Genomic DNA, 19,612 nt, shown 5'->3' on the forward strand with positions numbered 1-19,612 from the left:
TTACTTAAACATCTTTCAAAGGTTATTACAGTTCCCAAAAAGCTCTCATAACTCAATTGAAAAGAAAAGACAACATAATTTAGTGCAATTATCAAAACATGTACTTGTGCAGGTGAAGCATCATTCTTTGCAATTTCTACACTCTAGGTCCCTCTCTATCAGATCAACGGTCAAGATCGCTAAATATGTGTGCATCAGATCAACAGACAAATGAGACATCTACAGCCAAGGCATGTTTGGGATGTCTAAATATTTCCTTTGAGAAAAGAATTTCCCATATTCAATAACATATTTTCCAAGTAAAATATTTTCATAAAAAAGCTCAAAAATGCCCATGCTCATAGTTATTTTTGTCTTATTTATTTTTCCTTGGAAAGATTCTTGGCTTATTCATGATGTTATGAGTTTGGCCCAATTGGACCCAACTACAATCATAAGTGGTTTAAGGGCCTACCCTAACATGTTCCATTAATCCTTTGGCTTTTGGTCTATTCAAAGGGAAGACCTCTATGAAAGGGCTATTTGAGTGGGGACCCGTGGATGTTGACTGCGGAGTGTGGTGGAATGTTATGATCCTAAGTATTTAATGGCCCCAGCCTAACGTTTTCCATTACTCGTACTGCTTTTGGCGTATTGGTCGGTATCTAACATTTGATATTAGAAGAGATTATATGGGGCATGCCCCTGAGCCCCGTGTCGGTTGTAAGACAAAAGTACCACCCTTGATGTTTGATCTAACAACTTTCTCTTAGCAAGTGGGCTGCTGTTGGATCAAATATCAAGGCGGTACCACCCGCACAGGACTCCCTACTCGGGCACCATATTACAACTCTGATATTAGAGCCAACAACATATCTTGTGTCCGAGTCACGGAAGGGGCGACCTATGAAAAGGGCTATCTAAAATAATCAGAGCCTTGCGGCCTGTTTGGTTGCCAAGAAAACCTTCCTTGCAGAAAAGGCCTTCCATGGACATGGGACATGTGTAATCCAGACCGCTGATCGTATAGACCATCATCTGATGGTCACGTGGTTTTGGTTTCATGCTGAATGGACATTCCATCTGTAAGATAAATGACTGCAAAAATCAACAATTTAGCTTTATCAGAACCCTTAAAACAAAGATTATAATCAAGGGACTAGGATCATCCGATCAAGGTCAGATTATAGTCAATCAGATCGATGGTTCAGATCACACCCACATGGTGGATATGGGGCCCAAACAGTGGTTGTTAGCAAAGAGGCTAACAGCTATCAGTCTTTTTATCAACTTTTTGTCCCCACTATCTTAACAAAATTACAGTTCACTCAAGTATTTTTATCCAAGGCATAGAAATTTGGGATATGCTAAAAGTTTCTATAGAGTGTTGTTTCTGCTTTCTAATAAATCCAAGAAACCAAGCAAACACAAACAAAAACATTGAAACAATAACCAATCTGAAACAAAAATGGAGGTCTAAAGCCATTAGATGAGAAGAATGCAATATGTAATCAAGGATCTTTCATACATTGAGAGATAGCACTTATCTTTAAAGCAGTCTTAACAATAAGGAGGTTTTGAACAAACATTGTTGGTGTTGAAAACACATCCTCTATTGTTTACAAGATATATCTAATTAACCCATCACAAAAAAAAAGATACATCTAATTCCACTGGTATTCATATGACCTAACCAAATTCTATACAATTCCCTTCACAAATGAACATTTTGAAACTCAAAAGAAATAACCCAACAAAATTCATCATTTTGACACTCAAAAGAAATAACCCAACAAAATTTCTTATCACTAAAACCCACTCAATCCAGTAAAATGCTTCCTCATCGCTCGATCCTTCCTGTAATGATTGCCAGCCCCTCTTCCACGGCCCCTGCCCCTCGAGTTTGAATTTCCTCTCCCTCCTGTTTCTGGTACGTGGGATGCCTGATTATCCTGCTCAATAGATGAATTTCCTATCCCTCTTATTTCTGGAACATCAGATGTCTGATTATCTTGTTCGTGAAAATCCACTGGCATTTGACGAGACCCATGAGGTATGTTACCGCCACGGCCCAAACCGTGGATAAGGCCCTTCTGTGTCTGATTGATCACCGCTGCTTCTCGAGCATTGGATGCAGCGATGGAACCTGAAACTTTGTAACTGTAATTCTTCCCATCCTTGACATAGAACTGAGGATTCTGCGAGTTCCATCTCGAACTAGAATTTTTAGCAGAGCTCTCCATCTCCCTTCGTGAAGATTTATCCGGTAATGAGCCGAAGTTCTCCGCTTCCTCAAATCCTGATTCCTCAACACTCAGACCCAGATCATCAAATGAGTCATCATATTCATCTTCATAATCGTATTGTGATGCAAGAAAAACAGTTCTCAACGAATCCTTAACATCTCTAGTGTCTAGAATTTCTGGCTCGGGCAAATTGCCTTTGGACTTCCTTACGTACCGCCCATATGTAGACGAGGATGATGCTGAAGGGCCATTCCCATCCCTATCTCCCACTACAGGGCCCACATTCAAGGACGGTGTTGTCAATGGCTCCACTAATTGTCCTTTCCCTTTATCATTCCCGCTCGGATATGCTGGCTCGATTAATGTTCCTTTCCCTTTATCATTCCTGCTCAAAGATGCCGACTTGAGCTGTGAAACTGGAGCCTTCTCTAGAGAGGTGTCAAGAGATAATAAATCTTTATGGAGTGTTCCTTCTAGAATCCTCTGAATTACCTCCTCTGGGTTCTGGTTATAGACTTCAAGACAAGCAGAGAGAAACCCTTTCCCATAGTCAGGGAAAAGGTCCTTTATTTGGCTGATCTTGGACTCAGAAATTGCGGTATCTTCATCCATCTGCACCCTATCGCTCCGTGATGAAATTGGGACATTGGGCTCTTTCTCCCTGTCCATCGAAGAAATTGGGGTAGTAATAAGAGCTAAGTACTGAAACTGTTCGTCATCCATGAAAATCCATCCTGTACATAAATTTGATTTTTCAGATAAGTTGCTTCGATCTAATATTTACATTTGAATATAGTGTCAGAATATATGAATGGGAATACGGTGAGAAAAAATCACAACTTCACAATACATTGCATGTACGTGGGAAGAGTGTGAAATACATTAAATATAGAAAGGCATGCAGGATATATGGCGTATGAAAATTCACATGTATCTTGGCAACTGTAGTAGTTTATTCCCAGCCCCAGAAAATTAATAGGAACTTTCCAGAAAAACACCACTAAAGATGTATCCCGCAATGCTACTGCAGGAACAAATCAAAGATCTTCCATAATAGCAAAAAAAGAAAGACAGAAAGAAAAGAATCTCAGTAGGCTTCAAGATTTATGTATTCCTAAAGCTCCTTTCAATGACAAATGATGCACAGAAGACAAGATAGGTTAGATAACCCTAGTCTGTAAGGTCAACTGAGGATTCCTAGCCAAAAATGTCTTGTCCTTGTGAAAGGAAAAACAAAATAAAAATATTGTAAGCTATCTAACTTGCGACAGATACACAAATATTGGTATCAGTACCATTCAGACATGTGTGTGTGATATCACACACGCACGCACATATTGGATATATCCAATGTACATAACTTTAACATACACATAGTACCATAAAACAAGAAAAATAAATAAAAGATTAAGCTCTTCTAAGTCCATTTCAGCATGCGTGTCTGAACAGCAATTTTTAAGTGAAAAGTCGCAGTTTTAAAAAGAAAGTGAATGATGTCATTCTTAGGCAGCACCTACTTCTGTAAGGACAACCAGCTTTTCTAGTACATTGGGCTTACACAAGTTCAAGAACAAATCAGAACTTTCTCAAAAGAAAAATAAAAATTTTCATTATAAACTGCCACCCAATCAACATGATCCAAGTTGCTGACCAACCAAGCCAGCCTCCGCAACCCCTCCTTCTATGAGTGTCTATGAGCGAAAGAAATAATAAAACCAGTTCCGGAGAATGAATAGGTACATTACCAAAGTACGAGTCACACAAATTGATTTAAATTTGCAGGTGGAAGAATACTAGTGGGTAGCAAGAATCGGGCCCTATGAACTCAATCTTCTGGAGGTGCCTGTCAAATAACTAAACCTCTGCAAGTCTGGATGAGAATAAAATGTCATAATTGTGGTTATGGCAATCCTAAAGTGCAACAAGAATATGATACTAAGAATGTAGATAAGCCAATTCCCTCCTCATACAGGCCTTTAGTCGTGTGTCAAAGGTATAAATTCATATTCAGTTCATCATTGTCAAATTACAAGCGGGAATCAATTCCTCCTGCAGGGCTTTCCCATCATGTTATTTCTTGGACTGATGCAAATACTCTCATATTTTAATATTTACACTGAGCGAGACTCTATCCAGGACATTTCAGCTATCTTGTACTTTGTAATCTTCACCTAAAAGCCAAAGTATAAACTACATTCACAACCCTTATACCATGTGAGCAAATTGTTAGACACTATCCAGTTAGAAGTTTCAGTTAATATGTATGTTTTAATCTTCACCTACAGTGGAAGCTATTGAATCACATTCGTAAATTGATGTAGTCACAGAACGCGACAAACCATGTAAATCTTGTGTGTTTTGGTTTAATTCTCTGTTTGTTCATGTTTCCATCGAATCCTAGATTGACCATTTTCACACAAGATCCCAAAAGAAGTGTAAATAAAAATATCATAGTTTCAAACATGACTGCCAAAATGACCACACAAAATCATCATGATTCATAGCAGTAAGCTTCTGTGTAAGAAATTTAAGAACTGTAAACTGCCCAAAGTAAATTCTAAATAGTTACCATTTGTCCGGAGATTGTCAAGTCTGCTCAGCATCTTGTAATTCTTTTCAATATTCTGAAGAAATGTTCCACTGCTTTGGTTCTTCAGAGGATGAGATGAAACTCCTCCATTAATTTCCCTAAAAGTCTGAACCAAAATATCTCCCCTTATTACTGGATCCTCAACTTTGGACGGAAGCATCTTCGTAGCAGTTAGAAGGGGGTTGATACCTTCAGACAAATCATCACTTAAATAGCACAAGTCCAACAATTTCCAACCAAACTTAACTATCCTCAGTGATAACATCTTCAAACTGAGAGCAACATTTGAAAGTGTGCCACCAAATGGGTTTTGTGTCCCATCTACTCTAGGAGCACAAATGAGTGCAAACCCTCGCTGTAAAGATGGTAGCAAGGAATCATGCAATCTTGCCAGCGTATTAAGTAGATCCTCACTCCCAGATCTGTGCACCAAACAGATTCAAGAATATAGTATAGGATAGAAAAAATGAAACTAAACAAAGTTGAGTTGTGGAAAGATAAATTAGGTCAATTCTGATACACCACTACAAACAACCTACCTCATTTCAACAGGGGACGTGAAGTAGATAGCTGCCAGTTTATATGCATCAACAAAGGCATCCAGTGATGCAATTGCATCATTTATGAAGTCCATTACCTGATTGGAAAGCAAAAAAAAAATACCTAATTTAAAAAACACGCATATGCAGCTATGTCACAAATAGCGTTCTCGGGAATTTCTCGGCAAGGTAAAATCACGGGATTTTTTTTTTTGGGGGTGCTTATATCAGGAAAAAAATGATAAAAATAAAATTATTTAAATATATATATATATATATATATATATATATATAATTTAAGAAAAAAATATAAAATAAAAAGGGCGATGAAAAATTCACATCCCCTGTAGGATAATTCGCACCCGTTTAAAGGAGGGTATGCGCCAGACTTTAACACTCTTTAACGTTAATTCACGTTAAAGGGTTGCAAATTATCCTACAGGGTGCGAATTTATCATTGCCCAATAAAAAAATGGGGATAATATCGTGATATTATAACGATATTTTCTGATAAAAATGAAAATATTGCTATATTTTTAAAATCTCAGGATTATGTCGGGATTTTGTCGCTTTATCAAAATGTCGCAATAAAAACGCGATACTTTGAAAATATCGGAGATATTTGTGACAAAGAAATGCAGAAGCCTAAATTCCTTGTAAATTGAGTACGACTTGCCTCTAGGAAATCTGCAAGAAGTCGACCGTGTCCGTGATCTTCATGACCTCCAGAGGAAATTAGAACCTGTATATTGTAGGCAATAGAATGAATGAAATTCCTGTTGATTGAAACAAATACTGAGGGTAAATCATGACTACAAGTTTTTTTTGGACACTAGCTCAGCAGTAATTTTTTACATCTGAAAAAGAAGCATATGAAACTGGAACGAGAAAATTGCGATCAATTAGGCCCAGTTTGGATTTCAGGAATTTTCTAGAAAAGTTAGGAAAGGAAAAACAATTCTAAAACCTTCTACATTTTTTACACATTGAAAAGAAAACTCTGAACCAACTCTATTCAATCTTTACTCAGAGGAAGCATCAGTTTATGATAATATCCATCTAAATTAACCATAATCGTATCATTTCCCTCTAAATCTCAAAAAGAAAAATTTTTCCTATGAAAAATATTTCCATCAGAAATGTTTTTCTTGCAATCCAAACAGGGCCTTAGAAAATTTCAGGATAGCTTCAGTTTGACATGTTGTTCCATGCTTCCAGAAATAACGAATAAGTATATGCCAAGAGAATAAGGATTGCATTTCAAAACAGTTAAAAGGATGAAAAAATGCTGAATTAATAAGAACAAAAGAATCCTAAGACATTCGGTGAAGAAAACATGGTGACCTAATATGAATGATTCTGATATCAAGAATTGTGGCCTCTGCTTGAGGAATTTAAACCTGAAATCCCAAAATTCAGAAAATGTAGAGGGCAAAGGATTTAGCTCAGTAATACCTGAGAAGCTCTAATAACTGATCAATGGTATCTGCCACTCATATAACTTTACTAAAAGAATAGAAATTCGTAAAACCCAACCTTGGTCTATTTGGTAGAAATGTTATTGTTTAACCAAATGGTTTAAGGATCAAACCTTGGGTGATGCACACAAGATCAAAGAAAGAATAATAATTCGTCCATGAACATTGCTACTACCGCAACTGTCAGTCATCTATTGTTTTTCCAATAAGTTCTAAAACCATAGAGAAACCAATTCAGTAATTGCCCACCTGCATAAGTTTTTTAATATCATTCAACCCTAAAAAATCAAAACCACCACAAAATTAACTGTCTGTTAAACAGGTGAGTTCTTGTTTACAACTACCTGAAAACTCGAAGTCCTTTGAAAATAGCTATTGATATTTTTTTTCTTTTCTGGAAACTAGAAGGAAATTCAGTGGAACGTAAAAGGAGCACTTAGGACAAACTGCTGAACTGTAAAACCTTGAAAACCTCTAGAAGAGCTTTTTATATATTTATGATTCTCAGAGAATGTATTTGTCATGTTACTGGTAAATTAAACATGTAGAAACTTTGAAGGAACAACCAACCAAAAAAACTTGGAAGGAACTTCAGAGGACAAGGATCACTCTAAAGACTATTGTACAATAGCTATGCTAGAAATTTGAAAATCTAAAGAAACTATCTTTTATATAAACCTTATTGAGTGAATGAGTTCATCAGATTACTATCCTACGAACAGCATGGATAAACAATTCAAAAAATAAAAAAGAAGGATTTGTTAGAGTTAATGTAAACAGGTGTTGCTCTGACGCCACAATACATTACCAATTATACGGTTCTTGAATAAATTCAGAAAAGATAATTCAATGTTCAGGGAAGAAGCCAGCTAGTTTTCTGTACATATAAAGAGGTCCAAGTAATGGAATTATGCATGCCAGTGGCAGATGTGTACTTAAGTGCTCCAATGTGACAGCGTCAGTTCCAGCTCCAGCCCATAATGGTGAGTAGCCCGTAATCACTTACAGCATCCAAATGTACAATACTCCCAAACAACTTGGACTCTAGTGCTTTGAATTATCGCAGTCAAGGAACTTCTTCCACTCTCCTTTCTTATTCACTCTTGTATCCCATCCTTTGTCTCCAGACTAGGTGATAAGAATCAACAGACGCTAAAAACTTACAAGAGGAGGTCCAAGGACGCTAGAAGATCGAGTTCCAAGAATGTCATACTCGTTTTATTGAGAAGGGGGTGCCAATACCAAATTGAGCATTAAAGTTATCTATGGTGCCATATCAAAACTTCAAAAGTTACTCATGTGTTTTTGACACTTGAGCCACTTAAGTGCACATGGGCCCACCTATTTATTTTAGTTCGAAATTTAGGGAGGAGTCCAATTCTCATGAGAAGTCCCAGTAGTCATTGCTATTTGCGTTTTAGTAAGTTGTTAAGTCCAGTTAAGACTTCATATTAGCTTCTACTTTATATTTTTTGTTTAAATAACTAGATAAGGACTTAATTGTCTTTCAGGATTAGATTTCCTTTTCCTACCCGGAGAGGGTTTCATGGGACTTGATGTGATCTTTAAAGAAGCCTTTGGCCCTCGTTTTTTTTATACATACTTGAATGGCATAACGATGTAGCTTCTCAAGAGTGTGATGCCTCTTTTCCCTCCTCCAACCCATCGACCACCATAACCACCCCTCGCCCCGGCAAACCTTCAACCATCCTCGAGCCCCCATTTACCTACCGAGAAATCCCATAATCTTCACCCCTACGACTGCCAAGAAGCTTCCAACCTGCAGTCTTTGCAAAACCTGAAGCAAAACCCTTCCTTTCCTTAAACCCCACGACTATAATCATGCTCTGAAGCCTTTCCCTTTACATTTCCCTCAACCTATAAACCTTTTTCTCCATATCTTAACCCTTGCGGTAACCTTAAAGCCCTGAAATCCCACCATTTAACCTTTTGACCCCTATCCTACCAAAATCTGGATTGCAATCACGAAGATCCATTCCAGACCCCTACCTAGTCTCTTTTAGATTCCAACCTATCCTAATTCACCCTAAACCTGATTAAAACCTACTATACAAGAACTATATTATATATGTAACAGGATTTCTATTGCAGATTTAAATCCCAGTTCTGTTCAATGTTTTCACAGACCTTATGCAGATTTTTTTTTTTTAAATTTCTGTTCAGCATCAACTGTCAAGATTTCACTTCATCGCTTGATAAGAGTTCAATCACAAGTTTTTACACCCATCTGTCATAGTTCTTTACAGATTTGTTTAGAGATCACTGTAAGAATCTGTTACAGATCTTTCACCCTCCACCTATAAATTCACAACTGATTTGTTTCAGACCTAAACTTGATTCTGAAAATCTTGTGTGAAAACATACCTGTCAGCTGTCTCTTGACAACTGTCACAGGCTGTGTTGCATGGATTCTTTGCCCCCTATGCCGAATCTGTGTCGGCACGTCTCCACACGTGAATCGGACATGGATTCACGTGGGACACACCCGGGTTCTTGTCATAGTCGTGTCCCGCACGAAGTCTGTTTTTTCAGGTGAATCCGACTCAGCATTGTCTCTTTTAAAATGTGATTCCTGTATATTCTCCCTTTAAACATGTTTCCTTAACTTTTTTTATACGAAAGCACAACCCGTACTCTTTCAATTAAAACCCTAGCGCCTCGACCCTAGAACGTCGACACCGTTCCTTCTTCTTTGACTCTCCTAATAAAAACTCAAAGTCCTCAACACTTCATCCTCAAATTTTTCTCACTCACACTCGGATGCGTGCACACATATTGTTGCTGAAATTATATATGTTTAAAATTTTAATTTTTAACTTTTAAAAATTTATTTTATTTAAAATTACTGAATCCACAAATCCTACTTTATGGGGTTTGCAGAATCCAACACCTCGAATCCGTGTCGGATCCCGACACGCGAATCTGAATCCATGCAACACAGGTCACATGCCTTGACACCTGTCATCAGGCCTTGACAACTGCCACCATACAGTTGGCTGTGAAAAAGCAGTCCTCACAGCCGCTAAATTCCCATACCACAGTTTACTCAAACCTGTTTCCTTTATCCCTGCCTATTCTACTAACTTACTCGGCCATATCTGAGCTTAAACCTAGAGACAAATTGTAAGCAGTTGGCTGTCCTACACCAGTAGGAATTCTCCAGAACAATAATCAGATAATATGATGGCACAGCCTACCAAAGTACAAAACTTGCACCATAACCATCTCTTTTATAGTGTAAGGATATTTTGGCACCAGTTTCAATCTAGGATGCTAAGCCCGTTTTAGACACCGCAACTCCGTATGAAATTGGTACCAAAAATCAAGAGAAAACTTTTTTGGAAGAAAGGCAATCAGAAAATTCGGATGCCAATGATAGAAACATAATTTACACATTGAATAAAAGAAAGGAAATCAAACGATAACATTAAATGACGTAACATGATTTCTAGCTATCTATGAATAATAGTAGATATCAACAAAGATATGATAGTGAAAAAAATGGCAAGTGAAGACTTCAAATAAAACACTGAATTCTAGTAGTGCTAGATAATTAGGTGTTCTAATAATGCATTTGTGAACCTACTAAAGAAGACCATATGCTGTCTACTAAATCATTTTTAAGTCTAGTTCCATTAAGATCTGGCACCTCTAATGATGAATTGCAACGTTGATACATTGTGTGGACGATGATTAGAAAATGAGACACCACCGCGGTCAAATTCTCAAGGAGCATTGGCTGGGCTGTCATCACATTAGTAACCTGAAAAACAAGAAGAATTAAGAAGATACCAAGTGTAACAGGGCATTTAAGCTGAATGCACAAGAATTCTCAAGTTGCTGATAATAGTCACATAGTTGCATCAATAATAATTCTCAAGTTGCTAATAATAGTCACATAGTGCAAAATGCACAAGAATAATGAGTGTTAATACCAATCAGATAGATAACAACAATATAAGTGGGCATTACATCAAGACGGGAAATACCACGAAAGTACAGAGGTAACAGACGGTACAACAAATAAAACAGGTGCCACTATCAGTATGCCAAAGGAAACTCACCGACTTGGAATATCACTTTAATAGGTATAGGTTCTATGGCAAATGGAATGTGCAGGAAATGTGCATTGGTGATAGAAGTTCGTTAAACACAAAAAAATATGCAATGTACAAAAATTCACCTCCATTTGTTGTTTGTTGAGGTTATAGAAAAAAGCACATCAGAAAAGCCTACCAGGCCTGCTTACAAACATCTTTGGCGTGATTTTACAGAGTAAGACACGGCAAAAATGTTGACATATGGAAGCAGTTTCTCTTTTTCAATCTCCCCCAGAAAATTCATATACCTTGAACAATATATGAATATTATTGTGAGCAGTATCATGAACAGTACTGTAAACAGTATACAAGCAGGGCATTTTGGATCACCTTGAAAGTCTAAATACCCCTCCAAATGAATATTTCAGGAAAGGAGGAAGTGATAGCATTGTTACGGAAGTCAACACTCCCCACTATGAGAAGAATCCATACCAAGGATTCAAATATTGAGTTCGATCTGGACTTTGATCCCCCACGGAAGTGAAAGTATTTCATGGAAGTCCATGGAAATCTTGTAAAAATCATGGAAGTTCATGGAAGTCCATGGTAACGATGAAAATTTGAGATTGAACTTAGGGAAATGCTATAATAAGCATAAAACATTTAGAAACTATCATATAAGCAGGACAATCATCCATAATGGTATAACAAGATCAAACACTTAGTGACATGAATTGCAGTGCATATCTGAAACAGTAAGGTGCATTCTAAACTACGATATTCAATGTTTTAAAAGATGAAGATAATATCATTTCTTTTACCTTTCAACTCACTCATCTTATTGAAATAGTAAGGTTCATTCTAAACTTTGATATTTCAATGTTTTAAAAGATGAAGATAATATCATTTCTTTTACCTTTCAACTCACTCATCTTATTAATGGAATGTGCATTAATGTTGCTTGTATATATGGGGTTTTTTGTTATGTAGATGCATGCAAGGAATCAAACTTCAAACTTCGGTTCCCGTGGAAGTCGATACATATCAGTCAAAAATCGACACATGTCAGAGGAAGTATAAAACCATAACCGAAACTACGAAACATGGCATACTAAGGACCAGCTTATCATCACTCAGATAAATTTTATGCCCTCTCCAGAAGTCCTTACAAAAGTCTTGGACATAACTTCTGCTCAAGATCTATGGAAAACTCTTGAAGACTCCTTCTATCAATGGAGTGAGTCTCAAGCTCGTATAATAACCACATCAAGTGAAAATCAAGAATAGTAATATTGGTTCTCTCTTTACTCAGAATAACTATTAAAGATGAAGAATATTTCTGACCAGGACATTTCCATCAAGCAGCACTACAGCAGCCAAAATCAAGAATAATAAGAATGAAGCTCTCTTTACTCGTGAAAACTTATTAAATATAAAAAAATTCTAACCAGTTCATTTCCATCGAACAACTTTTAGATAATTGTGACAAAGTTAGTTACACTCTCAATGGTCTAGGCATAGTTACCGAAAACGCCTTGGGTGGGTGAGAAATGTGTTTCCCCATAAACGCGTTTCAGAAAATTTTCCAAAACTAGAAGAAAAAATTGGGGAAACGTTTCTGAAACTCATGGGAAACATGTGGGAAATGCTTGGGAAACATATAAGAAACTTGTGTGAAACAAATGAAAAGTATGGGAAATGCATGGAGAAGTATGCAAAATAACCCATCAAAAAAATGTGTGCAAAATACACATGAAACGTGTGTGAAATGTATGGGAAGTGTTATGCAAAAATCACACCAAAAAAATTGTAGAATACAAATTAAAAAGGAAAACACTAGCATATACATTAATAAAAAATAGAAATACACAAAAAATTCTACTAAAAATAAAATTACTAAAGAATATACATAAATCATCTATGTATACCTCTAATTTAAATAAAATTATGAAAAAATTATAAATGCATGTATTTATGCGTAAATAAAATATTAGGCTGATATACAAAAGCTTATGAAAATACAAATTTAAAAAAAAATGTTGGGGTGATGAGATAAAAATAATTGGAATCAAAATATATATTAGGTTCATTTGTCTCACCGTTTTTTATTTGAAATGATAATTTTTCTCACATATTTCTCATGTTTTCCTTGTATTTCATATGTCTTTCCCTCGATGTATCTCCATGGTTTCTAGAACGTTTCTAACATCTTTCCTAAGAGGCTTCTCAATGCGTTTTTCATACGATTTTCTATCACTTCCCTGCTTCATGTTTCCTCTCAATTTATTTTCTGCATTTCCGATTTCCATTTCACATTTCACATCCTAAATTCATTTCAAAACCTAGTAACTATGGGTCTGGGTGATATTTTCAAATCTCCACTGCCTCTCTAATGATATGCTAAAAGTTCCTTTACTGAATTGAGAGTTCTACTGCAATATGATGAGCTTCAAGCCTCAACTAACCCTTCTGCTCCACAGACATTTGTACACAACAACTTTGAGGTATTATATACTGCTAGCCCTTCTATTCGTGGATGTGGATGAAACCAAGCACGCGGTCTACGCTCTCACAATCATCTCTGTGCTCATTATAATGAGAGCGAGTCATTTTCATTTACGACTATGACAGTTTAAAATATTTGGATTTATCCTGAACACCTCCCATTATGCTCTAACTAAGTTCACATTGACACAACTCTACAGCTTTTTCTAGATTCCAAAGCTTCAAGCTTCTTTACCTATTAGGCTTCGTATGTTTACTTAACTCCAAAAGGTCTTCTCCTCACCGTAAAGAACATCCAGGGACACTTGTAGAAACAATGGTCACACGAAATTGGATCTAGGCATCAGAATGATAACTTCAAAGAGATAATTCTACAAGTGGTGTATTTGTATTTGGATTTGAGTTTTGGATACAAAATACATCAAACATCCTCATGCTCATGTTGTACGAGAGAAGAAGGCGGGGGGGGGGGGGGGAGGGAGGGACGTCTAGCTGCTGCTGCTGCAAGGTCGAGGAGCAGCGAGGGTGAAGGTAATTGCCACAAATATTGATTTCCAAATAATGTCTTGCAGAACAGATTTGAAAATCCGATTTTTTTTCATTGTTGTAGCTGATTTAGAAATCTAAGGGTCTGATACAGTTCCAAATCTAACCTGCAATGTGAGAAATCCAAATCTAAATCTTGTGGGTATCCAAACGTGGCCTAAAGGTTTTTCTAGATTCCAAAAGCTTCAAGCTGACTTCGTCTACTCGGCTTGGTATGTTTAGTTAACTCCAAAAGGTCTTCTCCTCACTGTAAAGGACAACCAGGGACGCTTGTAGAAACAATGGTCACAAGAAATTGGAGCTAGGCATCAGCATGATAGCTTCAATGATATAATTCTGCAAGTGGCATCTATTAAAAAAAAGATGTTGCAACTTCCTGAACAAGCGTAATCTGCTTGCTACCAATAAAACATAAATTTAGTCTTCGTAAGTTGACCATTTGAGCCTTTTCCTGAATACTGTTATGAATACATGAATTAAAAAAAACATATCAAAGCCAGCAAATAAATAAGTTATTAATATTATATTCGGGAAAAAACAAGGTTCCAAGAAAAGTTTTTTTTTTTTTGTTGGAATGGTAAGCTTCCGTGAAAAGTTAAACTATTAGTTGGTATGAATACATGAATTAAAAAAATACGCAGCTCAAAGCCAGCAAATAAAGAAGTTAATAATATCATAGTCAGGGAAAAACAAGCTTCAGTGAAAAGTTAAACCATTAGTTGTCAAAAAGTGGCATATCATAAGTTATACCTCGATGGAACTTTTTTTAAATTTTTGAATAGCTATACCTCAATGGAACTAAGAATTGTTTACATAGCTATATGGGAAGAACCATTCAAAAAAAAAAACTATAGGGGAAGAATTAGAGCCCAAACATTTTCACTAAGAATGCTTCTCACTGATTTAACAACACTTTGCGCAATACAAAAACATCCTTAGAAAATATTAATAATAATAAACTGAAGAGTTCACTATAAAACAAGTCCAGCTACAAGTATAAGGATGCAGAACTCAAAAGCCAGCAACAAGTACAGTGATACAAAAATAAAGAGCTGGACGTAAACAACTCCATCACTGAAGCTTGTATTAAATTTATAGCGAAAATCAGTGCATGGAAAGGAATGAAGCAATAAATAATTATATTAAAATGGCTTACCAGTAATCTGGTTAGCTCTTCATTGTCACGGCCATAGATAGCACATATATCCAACAATTTTGGTAAGTCAAGCAACTTTGTTTCCTGCAAGAAGGCTATATGTGGAATAAATGAATAAGGTTGTATCTATAAGTTATGACATCATAAATGCTACCTTCAAATACCCATATCCAATAAAAGGTCCTATAAAGTTATTCAGTAAAGAAATAAAGACACCTTCATGATCTTTTGCAGTGAGACTATCAGAAGAACGGGCACCGGGATCTTTGTTGGAAGATCTGCACGTTAAAGCAATTACCCATGAGTCATGGATTAAAACAATAAGCACCTTCAAAGAAAATATAAAAGAATCATGGAACAACAACAAAAACTTACATGCGATATAAGATCATGAAGACCCGGCGGCTTAGCTCAAACTCTTCAACAATAACCCCCGCAACTATTCCTTTTACTCCATGATGAGGGAAGTCATACCATCTACTTCGAAACTGTAGGTAGCTATCCAAAAATTCATGCAAAGTACCATCACCGGCCACTGAAAATAAAAACAATGGCAATGGTTAGAATCACCATTACGTCTAAATTTTTTCAAGATATGAAACTTTTATAATGATTAAACAAAAGAAATAATACTGACTATTGTAGGTCATTCCATAAAAATAAGCAGGACTTCACGTGTAAATGGAATGAAATCCTAGTCAGTCACATTCTTAGAAAAAGAGTTGTTTCCCTCAGAGAAGTCTGATGGAAAAAATGTTATAATTGAATTTTGATGGATGCTCCATGGGCAATCCGGGCCTGGCAGGGATCGAAGGGGTCGTTAGAGATGAAAACATGAACGTTGTTCGCTCTTTCTCCAGTATGACGGTAGAACATACTACAACGAAGTGGAGATACGGGCATCACTTGCTGGTATGAAGACCTTCAAGAGGGAGCTCAAAGGGAGCCACATTATATTAGGGGATTTTTCTGAGGGTGGAAGCATAGGACCGTGGAGAATAGCTCTTCATTGATGAAATTGTTGAACCTTGTAGAGGTGCACCTTATTCTTTATCATGTCCCTAGAAGAGCTAACGATTTAGCAGATAATAGGCAAGCACAGGGAGATCCTTTATGGAGTGAGACCTCTGCCCCTAATGTAGCTTTTTTTCCTTTCGTAAACCATTTAAAACAAAGGAAATAGGTCGCATGTCACATGCAATTACTTTCATAGAGTTGTTCACGGGGTCTTAGTCGATTGAAACACACTGGCACATAAAACGAGTTCAAATTGCAAAATGCAAGGATATCCGTCACGAAGCAAATGAGTTGATGAGAACGGGGAAGTAAAGGGGGCAAAAGTGGAAAATGAAAGGAATTGAGAAGAACTTGCAAAAACCTTGATACATAAGGGCACGGGTGAACATGACTCTAAAATCGAGTCAGATGAGGCTCAATTAGTTGTAAATTCAGTTTCGGTCGCCATTTCGTTTTGGCCACCGAAACGAAATTTCGGTGGGATTTCGGTCATTTCGGTCGAAACTTTTCGTTCACACAAAAAATATATTAAAAAATATGAGAAAAATCCAAAAAAATAAAAAATCAATAGAAAAAGATGAAAAACTAATAAATAGTCCAAAATATGTGTCAGGGTGCGGGTACGACACGACACGGGTACGTGGGTACGTGATTAAGTTCCATATTTCATAACATGAGGTATCAATACATCATTCATTAGAAAAAAAAGTCTGTCACCAATGTGTTGACCAGTGCCTGACAAGATGAATAATTTTTAGAGACTAAATTATGAGATTTTTTTTACCGGACTTTTGGGATTTAATAATGTTTGGACAAAATAGATTTTATGAATTTTTAAAATTTGAAAAATACCCCACCGTTTGGAAGTTAAGTTAAAATTTTGACCCGACCATTTTTCTTTGAATTTTGTACTAGAACTGGAGAGTTGACTTTTTTTCCTTTTAGATTTGGGTGTTGAAACTATTTTTAATAAATCCAAAAGGGGGGTATTCCGTTATTTACATGTAAATCTTAAGTAAATGTACAACATTTACTTAAATTGTTTACATGTAAATACCGAGTACAGGAAAGTAGAAAAGTACAGGAGAGGAAAGAGAAGCAGCAGGAATCCAGTCAAACTAGCCGTTATGCACGATTCCGGCCGGAATGGAGAATTTCGTCCATTCCGGATTTCGGAAAATTTCGTCCGGAATGGAACGAAATTTCCACCGGAACGAAATTTTTGGAATTTCGTTCCGGAATTGTAACGAAACCGGTTCGTTTCGTCCATTCCGGACGAAACGAAACGGAATTTACAACTATGTCAAATCATAAGATAGCATCTGCCAGATGAGACAGCAAGACCGTTACATGAAGATGAAAAAAAAAATACAGGTTTCTATGTCTAGAGCTAGGCCTTCACGTAGAAACTCAGAGGTCGATGGTTCATTCAGACCTCGGGGGAGTTGACACCTGTATGTCATCCCGGCAATGTTCAAGAGTCAGGGGAGCAGAATTATTGAGAGAGAGAGAGAGAGAGAGAGAGAGAGAGAGAGAGAGAGAGAACTAATGGGTAATTATGGAAGACACCATACTAAACAATCATCCATGCATCAGATATCACACCAACTACTTTTTTCGAATGGGGAGTAATATTATTAATGATAAAGAAGGAGAAAGGCCCCCGCGACCGAGATGGTCTATACAAAAAGTAAGAGACGGTCAATAAAAGAAGAAAACATAGAGAATGAATACATAAGATCATGAGATCTCGATGGGGAGGAATTCAAACATCTATAACCCCTCCCTATCAACATTGGCCTTGGCAAACCTACCTGCATCGCCATTTGCCAATCTTTTTACATGCATTTACCAGAAGCAAAAAGAGGAATTTGTAGTGGGTTATCATACCAAATAGTCAGCTGGTTCAGTGTGTGTTGCTTCATACCTAAATCTACTAGTTTCTTCATTATTTGTAACCGCTCTTTACTTGAGCGGATGACAATCCCCACTACGTAATAGTGCCTATACGTCCTCATCGACGTTATTTTTCAATCGGAAGATCCAGAGGTAACTATCGAGACTTTTACGTGCCTGTAAGCGATAATCAAACCTACTACTAGAAACAGCAAAAATGCATGTCAAAATTTAACTTGTTTATAATGAGGGTGTTGCATGCCTAATTGGCCGTAACACAAATCAACAAAGAAAAGTTTAGAAGAATAGGGGAGAGAGGTTGATTCGAGGTTCGAGAGGAACCATAACTCTCCTGAAATATAAATTTATGTTTTGGTTGCAGATTCTCTACACTTTCATTAAGATACAACTCCTTATATACAGAGTTACAGACACAAAGGTGTGCCACATCACCAACCCATTTACCCACTTACACGACACATAATAGGTTGACTAACACCCATAAATCTAAAAATGCATAATCCTACTATAACTACTTGAGGAATGCTAAACTCAGGATCGCCCTCGCAAAAATTGGGTGAAAGGGCGCCCCCATTCGCCAAACTTCACCATCATGCATTTAGTACTCTCTGACTTGAAGCCGTTATAAATGCACAATGATGAAGTTTGACCAATGGGGGCACCCTTTCACCCCATCTTTCCATGATCACCCTTGAGTCTAGCATACCTCTAACTACTTTGTAACTACATCATATACATTATAACTTGTAATTATCAGAAGGAACCACCAAAATTACTTCCTAAAGTCAATTCACTACTATATTCAATAACTCTAAAACATGAAAATTCATCAAAATTGCATTAAATAATTGGAAAATAAAATAAAATAAAAACCACCCAGTATTAAGAAAATAAGAAAACTGGAACCACCAAAATTACTTCCTAAAGTCAATTCACCACTATATTCAATAACTCTAAAACATGAAAATTCATCAAAATCGCGTTAAATAATTGAAAAATAAAATAAAATAAAAACCACCCAGTATTAAGAACATAAGAGAATTGTAACCTTCTTTCCAAAAATCTCTAGGTCCCATCTTTAGCAACCTAGACAACTCCCTATTGAGAAGATCCACCACTCTCTGTGACTCAACAGCATCCAACCCACCATCTTCAACCCCCAAACCGACCGCCACCGCCTCGTCTTGCGGCAAGTAATTTACGAAATTGCCCCCCTGTTTCCTAGATGCCCAATTCGAATTATCTCCCAATCGAACCCTAGCCGAATCAGAACTCGAAGAAGAAGAAGCACTTAACCCATCGATCTTTGAAGAGGATTCTCTTAAAGAACGAGTAAATGAGTGATTGGAGAGGGTTTCATTAGATGAATTTTCGGTTTTGGGGACGAATTTTTTCTGGGTTTTGGAAAAACCCTTGTTTCCATCTCGTCTGTTAGAAGACCGAGAGGACATTGTTTCTCTGTAATTGAACTATGGGGAGGAGAGAAAGTCTATTAGAGAAAATTGGGATTAGGGTTTCTTATGATTCTCTCTGTTCTGGGCGTTGGAATTCGAACAAGCTTGGGAAAGCCCGATTTGT

At 36.9% G+C, this 19,612-nt stretch overlaps 1 protein-coding gene across 1 annotated transcript; it reads right to left on the reverse strand.

The window, feature by feature from the left end:
* Positions 1 to 1,485: 1,485 nt before the first annotated feature.
* On the reverse strand, positions 1,486 to 19,612 carry LOC143849913 (Ubiquitin system component Cue protein). The gene is made up of 9 exons (XM_077359211.1): positions 19,083 to 19,612; positions 15,476 to 15,635; positions 15,317 to 15,378; positions 15,101 to 15,195; positions 10,503 to 10,616; positions 6,031 to 6,096; positions 5,355 to 5,452; positions 4,795 to 5,237; positions 1,486 to 2,959 (listed from the first exon to the last, which is right to left on the reverse strand). The coding sequence occupies exons 1-9, from the start codon at positions 19,483 to 19,485 to the stop codon at positions 1,788 to 1,790; spliced, it is 2,613 nt and encodes an 870-aa protein (XP_077215326.1). The 5' UTR covers positions 19,486 to 19,612; the 3' UTR covers positions 1,486 to 1,787.

The sequence above is a fragment of the Tasmannia lanceolata genome, unplaced genomic scaffold (assembly GCF_043159265.1).
Source record: "Tasmannia lanceolata isolate RefF3 unplaced genomic scaffold, GAP_Taslan_0.1 ptg000018l, whole genome shotgun sequence".
Taxonomy (NCBI): domain Eukaryota; kingdom Viridiplantae; phylum Streptophyta; class Magnoliopsida; order Canellales; family Winteraceae; genus Tasmannia; species Tasmannia lanceolata.

What these genes read in the sequence shown, in the direction of transcription:
- LOC143849913 (XM_077359211.1), bottom strand. Translation starts at nt 19,485, where the DNA reads ATGTCCTCTCGGTCTTCTAACAGACGAGATGGAAACAAGGGTTTTTCC. An exon ending in AAGAGCTAACCAGATTACTG is followed by an intron (nt 10,617 to 15,100) that starts GTAAGCCATTTT and finishes CTTGTTTTTCAG; the next exon opens with GTTACTAATGTGATGACAGC. An exon ending in ACGTCCCCTGTTGAAATGAG is followed by an intron (nt 5,238 to 5,354) that starts GTAGGTTGTTTG and finishes TTTGGTGCACAG; the next exon opens with ATCTGGGAGTGAGGATCTAC.